Source organism: Ceratotherium simum, chromosome 1 (genome assembly GCF_057802395.1).
Source record: "Ceratotherium simum simum isolate JZ-2026a chromosome 1, ASM5780239v1, whole genome shotgun sequence".
NCBI lineage: Eukaryota > Metazoa > Chordata > Mammalia > Perissodactyla > Rhinocerotidae > Ceratotherium > Ceratotherium simum.
Genome location: NC_141900.1, coordinates 107,720,074 through 107,727,288, shown reverse-complemented (window position 1 = coordinate 107,727,288; position 7,215 = coordinate 107,720,074). Strand labels below are relative to the sequence as shown.

The 7,215-nt window shown below is 62.8% G+C and overlaps 1 protein-coding gene across 1 annotated transcript; it reads right to left on the bottom strand.

The window, feature by feature from the left end:
* Window positions 1-548: 548 nt before the first annotated feature.
* EN2 (engrailed homeobox 2) lies at window positions 549-5,605 on the bottom strand. Its single transcript, XM_004430582.3, has 2 exons — window positions 4,591-5,605; window positions 549-1,305 (listed from the first exon to the last, which is right to left on the bottom strand). Exons 1-2 carry the CDS (start codon window positions 5,267-5,269, stop codon window positions 989-991), a joined length of 996 nt encoding a protein of 331 aa, XP_004430639.1. The 5' UTR covers window positions 5,270-5,605; the 3' UTR covers window positions 549-988.
* Between the last annotated feature and the right edge of the window lie 1,610 nt (window positions 5,606-7,215).

Here is a 7,215-nt window from a genome sequence, read left to right as displayed (position 1 = left end):
GGGAAGAAAAAGAAAAAAGAAAGGAGAAAATGCCAACTTCCTCTCAGGAGCCCTCAGCCCCTCGGAGGCTGCAAACCTCAGCCGTTTCTTGGCCTGGGAGGGCACCTGGGGTGGCTGATGGAGCTGCAGGAGATTCCCTGGCCCCAGGCCTGGAGGGTTGAGGGTCACCCCACTGCTCACCGGCCCCAGGCCACACGCCCGGTCCCTCCTCCCGGGAGCCCTGGAGGCGGGAGAGTTGGCGCTGGTGGCAGGTGGCTGGACAGGGGAGAGCGACAGACGCCGGCGGAAGCATGCACGGATGTGCAGGCGGGGCCTCGGGGAGGAGCAGGACAGGAGGAAGAGAGGAGAGCCGGGGAGGCCTCTGACCACCATGGGCCCACTTCCCAGGGCAGGCCCTGTCTTCAGGGTGCGGCACTCCTCCCCGGACGCCAAGAGTTCCCTCGCCCCACCGGGGCTCCTGCGCTGCCGCTGGCGAGGCTGAGGGTATGGCCCTCCTGGTGCCTGCTGTCACACCAAGCCCACACAAACAAAGTGGCGGAACTCACAGACCAAGTAGGAGCTATTTATTCGGTTCACAGTTGTGTGAAATGCAGCAATAAAAATCTTTGGACTTCAGCAAGTTGTTTTAATTTTTTCTTCTTTTGAAATTAAAAAAAAAAAGCCCAATGTCCCATAATGGAGCTTAGGGGATTAAAAAAGATGAAACCCTAAACAGCCCCCTTTGAAAATAAAAAAACAAAACAAAAACCCCCCATAAAATTAGCATAATTTGAAAAACACAAAAAACTCAAGAAATATTTTACAGTCAGATATTTTGGATTTTACACACCTGTAAATTATATATACATAGAATATTGCAGAACCATAGCTAATACACGATATTTTCACTATTAATGCTGGTATAATCTTTATACACTGGCCCTTGATTTGTGATTTAAATTATTGCATTGGCTAGCGGGACTGAGACCGGACTCGGCCTCCCGCCGCCCTACTCGCTGTCGGACTTGCCCTCCTTGGCCGTGGTGGAGTGGTTGTACAGGCCCTGCGCCATCAGGTGCACGGCCAGCGTGTTCTTGTTGCCCGTGGCCTTCTTGATCTTCGCACGCTTGTTCTGGAACCAGATCTTGATCTGCGACTCGTTGAGGCTGAGCTCCTGCGCCAGGCTCTGGCGCCGCTGCTCCGTCAGGTACCTGTTGGTCTGGAACTCGGCCTTGAGCCTCTGCAGCTGCTCCGCCGTGAAGGCTGTGCGCGGCCGCTTGTCCTCTTTGTTGGGGTTCTTCTTCTTTGGTTTGCGAGACCTTGGACCTGGGCAGGCGTGGTGGACAGAGAGGACACCGTTAGGAGGCTCCTGGCCCGCGGTGCACTCAGAGGGGGTCAGGGGAAGGCCGCAGACTGCGGACAGAAGTGCCTGCCCCCGGCTGCGAGGCCGACCTGGAGGAAAGGCGGGCTGGACTTGGGGCTGGGCGGGACTCCCACCCACCTCTGGACCCACTCCTGGAGAGGAGGAGATGGGCCAGGGAAGTCCGGGTGAGGGGTGTGAGGAGGGTAAAGGGCAGGCTCAGTGGAAAGGTCTCCAAGTAAAAGGCAGACTCCTGCAGGAAAGAAAAAATCCCAAACTTTCTGGCAAGGCTTCTTCTAGAGCTTTCTGAGGTTCTGTCCAAGGATAAGGACAGGATGGGGGTAGGTGCTGGGAGAGCGGTCAGGGGGGAAGATTGGGGGAGGAGCCCCAGGGGATGTGAGAGGACTCCCACAGGGCCCCCATGGGGGACACCCCGAAGGCACTAAGGGCAGTGAGAGCCAGGGGGGCAGGTGGGGCCTGAGCACGGGAGGGGCCCGGAGGTCTGCCTCCACCCCAGCCCCTTTCTGTCTCCCCAGCTGGCCCCGTGGGCGCAAGTTCATTGTCTCCTTTCAAGACAGCAAGGAGCACACGCGTGTCCTTTCCCAGGTTGGGAAGGAGCACTGAGCCAGTCACAGCTCCCCCTTCACCCTCACCAAGCCTCCTCAGTCTCGCGTCCCTTCCCTGCACTCACTACAGCTGCCTGCCCCCTTCGCCCCAGGCTGGGGCTGCCCCGCTGGAGGCCGCAGGGGGCCCAGCTGACCCTGGGCAGAGGATGCACTCTTCTGACCCCCACCGGACTTCCCTCGCGCCACACGACTTCAGGTTGCTTAGGGACAGTGGTGGTAAGGCTCCTAGGACCTGGCCATCAGAAGAGGCCCGAGCAAGGGAAGCAGCGGGAGGAAGCCAAGGGTTTTCTTTCTGTTGGCGTCAAGAAGCTCAGTCCCAAGAGCGTGTCCGTGAGGGAAGAGGCCGGAGAGGCCACTGGGGGAGGGAATCGGGAATGCGTGTCTGGGTTTCTTAATCTGTGAAGTGTGTGAATCAACTTTGGGGACCTCTCAGCCCCAGCTTCTTCCGCGGCCTCCGAGGCGGGAGGCTGGAGCAGGCTAGACCTCGGGCAGCCGAAACCCCCCGGTCCCCGTCCCGCGCCCCATCCCACCCTGCAGGGCCAGGGGACTGCGTGGCCACCCTACGCAGCGGGGCGGAGGGATCTCGCTGGAAGGCTGCTCGGCTGCATCCCGATCGCCACCAGGAGGGAGGACGAACGCGCCCGGGCGACGCTGAGCGAGGCGTCTGGGAACGTCCGGAGACCCAGGGGCCGCCGAGATCTCCCTCCCCGCCAACCGGGCCGTGCGTTCTCTCGGGGAAGCAAACTCGGAAAGGGGCTTTGGGCGCCGGAGAGAGGGCTCCAAGGGCCTTTAGGCTCACATTCCTGGCCTTTTAGATTCTAAAGCACACCCTTACTCACACCCGCGCCCCCCCCCCACACCCACCCAGGCGCGCACACTCACAGTCCCCGTCGCGCACTACGCCGAGGGCGCCGGCTCCGCGCCACCCAGCCTAACTGTGACCGCGCGGGTGCGGATTCGGGGCGGGAGGCCGGGCTCCCGGCGCAAGCGAAGGGGGAAGGAGGTGGCTCTGTAAGGCCTCTAGAGTCCCCGGGGTCCCCCACCTGCTCCCACCCGACCGCAGCCTCGTGCTCCCCGAGCCGGTGCTCCCGAGAAGCACGCTCCCTACCCCCAGACTCCTACGGTCCTAGGGCTTTTGCACACACGAATCAGCCCGCAAAAAGACACACACTGTTCATGGAAAACACCTCCCTAAAATCAGAAATTTTAGTTCCCTTTCTGCCCTGATTTTCTTTCAAAATGCACACACTTAGGAGTCTCAGAAACAGGACCAAACCTCCGCAAGAAAACTCTGCGTCGCTTCTTTCTGAAACGCCCAGAAACAGAAACGTTATCTAAACGGGGATTTTTTTTTTCAGTTCAGGAAGACCAGCGGCTTGGGCCAGGCCGGGTTGCCGGGCTCCCGCGGGCGCCTGGGGCCTGGCGCGGCCGCGACTCCGGCGCCGGCGCCGCACAAAGCCGGGCCGAGGCTCCTCGCCGGCCGCTGTGTGAGCCTATATGTTAATTAAATATTAACAAAGGAAGGAGGCGAGAACAATGGAGCAAATTTCAGATCTAGCTGGAGAAATTTGGATTTCATCGGAGATGCGCACAGACACATTTCTGCGGGAAGTAGGCCAAGGGGTGACTCAGTTGTGCTGTGATCTGGGTAAACGACCCCCGCAAAAACAGTTGAGGGTTGAGGGGCAGGGGGTGTCCAGTCTGGGCTGCCAGCTCGGGGACAAATGGAATCTGTTCCTAATGGCGGTTCACAGCCTCAGACGCACATTTAATGCAGCTGATGATTTCTACAAGGATGTGGACTTAGCTTTTTAAAATCTCAGATCTATGAAAAATACACCCAGCACCACTGCACACAGCCCCCCACTCCTCCACACACCCCCTCCGAAATCTGCTTCTTTCCTACCCAGGAGCAGCCCCAGGAAGCCTCTGGGAGAAGGTCCTTTCTATTCCGGGCATTGCAGGCCTTCTTCCTCCACGCTGTGTGCAAGATGGGTGCTGAGCTCCCCCGCGGTGGGCTCGGCAAATAAACCCGGAGGTTTATTTGAGGGCAAAGGGCGCCTCTGTGTTCATCCCTTCCCTCTCCTGATCCCCTGCTCCCCCCTTGTCAGCCCGAGCCGAGCCGCAGGAGGAGCAGCCCGCCTTGCTCTTTCTTCCCTGGCTACATCTGGGATATTTGGGTCATAGGAAGAGTCCAGGTCTGGGGTGGGGTGGGCGTGGGTCCCGAGTCTGGACTGAGTTGGAGGGACGTGGAAAAGGTGCGAGCTTCCGAACCTGTCTTCCAGGCTCCCCCGTTCCCACCAAATAAACTCCAGCCAGAGAGGGTGGGTGAGGGGCGGCGAGGAGAAGCCCAAAAGGCCAGAGAAAGAGGAGGTCCTGTCGCTTCTGCTGTTCTCAGAAGTCTGGACACCCTTGGGAATCAATCCTGAGCCCTCTCCTGGCGGCCGCTGCCCGGGCCGGCGTCAGCCGCACACAATGTCGCGGTGTGTGCGTCTTTGTGTGTGTGTGTGGGGGGGGTGTGCTGGCGTCTTCTTCCTCCCGGTAAGTTCCCGCGCCAGCGCCGTCCCGCAACCCCGCGGGCCTCCTCCCCGGGCCCGGCCGGGACGAAGGTCCCCGCAGGCTCACCTGAAGATGGCCGGTCCGAGTAGCGCGTGCAGTAGACCCAAGCTGGCCAGAGCATGGGCTGCGCGCCCAGGTTGGCGCTGGCCTGCGAGCTGTCCGAGTCCGAGCTCACCGACAGGTCGCCGCCCCCCAAGCCGCGGGCCTTGAGCGCCCCGTCCAGGGGGCCCCCGGGGTCGCCGCCTTTCTTGGCGCCGCCGTGCAGCGAGAGCGCCTTGGAGCCGCCTTCCCCGTCGCCCGGAGAGTCGCCGCCGTCGCCGGGCAGCGGCCCGCCCGCACCGGGCGCACACGGCGCGTTCTGCCGGGGCTCCCGGCTCGACCCCAGGAGCTGCTCGGCGCCGCCCGCGCCGCCGCCTCCCTCCGTGCCGCCCGCGCCGCCTTCGCCGCCGGCTCCGCCGCCTCTTGCTCCTCCCGCGCCGGCACAGCACGTCCCCGCGTCCTTTCTCCGGCCGAACTCGGGCCGCAGGATGTTGTCGATGAAGAAGTTGGTGATACGATGCGGGTGCTGGTGGTTCCCTGGCGCCTGCAGGACCACGGGCAGCATCAGAGCCCGCCGGCGGCCAGTGTCGACGTCGCCTGGGCTGCTGCTGCCGCCGCCCGAGCCTCCGCTGGGGCTGGATTCCGGCTGCCGCTGCCCCTCCACCGCCGCCGCCGCGTCGCTGGGCTTGGGGTCATTCTCCTCCATGCTGTTCACAACAAATCCCAAATTGATTCTCCGGGGCTCCCCCTCCAATCAGCCCTGGGCTCGACTGCGGTGCACGCGGAGACCTTCGCGGCCGCCCGCGCCCCTACCCCGCCGAGTCTTCCGAGGGCGTGCGCGGCAGCCGGGGCCAGGGCTGGGGTCCTACAAGTCGCCGGCCGCGCTCGGAGCGGAGCCACGTTCCAATCCACGAGTTGAGTTAGAAAATACCAAGAGTCGCCCCGCGCCAGGAGATTCAAGAGAGTCCGGTCCTCGTCTTTGCAGCGCACCCGGGCGCTAGACAGTGACAATGGTCCAGCGGGGACCCGGGGCGCCTCCCGGGCTCCGCGCTCCTCTACGCGTCCGGCTGCCTCTGGCTCCGGCGCTGCCGCCGCGGCCGCCCGGGGCTGGAGCTGCGCGCATGCAGGCAACGCGCACCCCGGCGCTCACGCCCGCCCGGGCCCACTAGGGCCGCCGCCGCCGCCCGGCCGCCCCCGCCCGCGCGCCCCGGCCGGCGCTCGAGGGTGCGGGGCGCCAGCGGTCAGCGCGCCCGCCGCCGCCAGCACGCACATGGAGGCCCGCGGGCCCGCGCTGCGCTCGGCCGGCCTCGGGGCCCCCTCCGCGCGGCCGCCGCCCCGCTGCGGGCCGGGGCGCCCCACCGGCGTGCGCCGCGCCCCCGCCGAGCCCCGCCGAGCCCCGCGGCCCGAGGCGCATGGGTGAGCGGCGGGAGGCGCGGGCCGGGCCGGGCCGGGCTGGGCCGCCCGCGCTCCCTCGCCGTCTGCGCGCCCTCGCCGCCTCGGCCTCGGCGCGGGCTCGGAAATTTCCAGGCCACTTAGCGCAACCTGAGACACTTTCACTCTGGATTTTTGTTCTTATTTTTAACAGAGCCCCCTCGAGTGACGTCGCGGGCCGGTCTCCTGGACACGTGCCTCGGGCCAATGGCCGCGGCGCCGCGCGCCCACGTGACGCGCCGGAGGCCGCTTGGTGACAGGAGCCGCCCGCCGCCCCTCCCCCGCCGCCGCCGCCCCTCCCCCCCTTAAAGCGGCCGCGTCCTCGGGCTGGGGTGCGGGAGCCCAGAACCGGCGAGACCGCGACCGCGTGCCCCGCGCTCGCTCGCGCTTTCTCCGTCGCTTCTCCGCTCAGGGATCTGAGGAAACCCCGCGACAGCCCCAGCAGGTCACTCTGGAGTGCATACTGGACACGCGCTGGAAGGTCGCTATTTTTAACATTTCCATATTGTTTACCGTGGGGAAAAATCCCAGAATTCCTTGCACAAAATGCATAAATAATATTAAATGAGCTGCCGGATACAAAGGGACTTTTGTAGTACGCGTTCCTTGCTGGTGGAGAGGGAAATTGTCACTTACATTTGACTTTGGTAACCTGGCAGATTCCCGTCTTAAACGCAGAGCTGGCGGGCGCAGGACCCTCCTCCTGTAGACACTTACTGTAAGTGTGCATGTGTGTGCGTGTGCGTGTGCAGGGAGGCGCGTGCATACCGTAGGAGTCTACCCGGGGACACCGATCCTCAAGAAACATGCCTGTAGATCCGGAAGAGCGCGGGAATACGATTTGGGGCTCCGCAGGGGGAAAGAGAAATAAAGGAGCATAGGGGGTTATCACTGAGTCATCTTTTTTGGAAAGGAAAGGAGAGTGGATGTTTCAGGCAAAGCTTCAGAACCATCCGGAGAGAAAATACCTCAGATCAGCTGCCTTCCCCCAATTCCCAGACATTCATCTGAGCCCCACCAAGTCTCTACCCGACTGAGGGGTTACCAGGCCATTCACTTCATTTTCTTTGTCTTAAAATCCTTTGAACTAGTTTCACAGGAGATCAGGCCCCATCTGGAAGGGGAATTAGGAATCCAGTGGTGGGGCGAGGGCCCCAGCTTGTTGCTCCCCTCCCCTCTGTGCTCTACAGTTCTAAACTTCTTTCCAGCTTCTGTCAGAAT

Coding starts and splice junctions, on each gene's coding strand:
- EN2 (XM_004430582.3), bottom strand. CDS start 5,269: ATGGAGGAGAATGACCCCAAGCCCAGCGACGCGGCGGCGGCGGTGGAG. Junction 1,306..4,590: donor CTCGGACCGGCCATCTTCAG/GTGAGCCTGCGG, acceptor ACGCCTGCCCAG/GTCCAAGGTCTCGCAAACCA.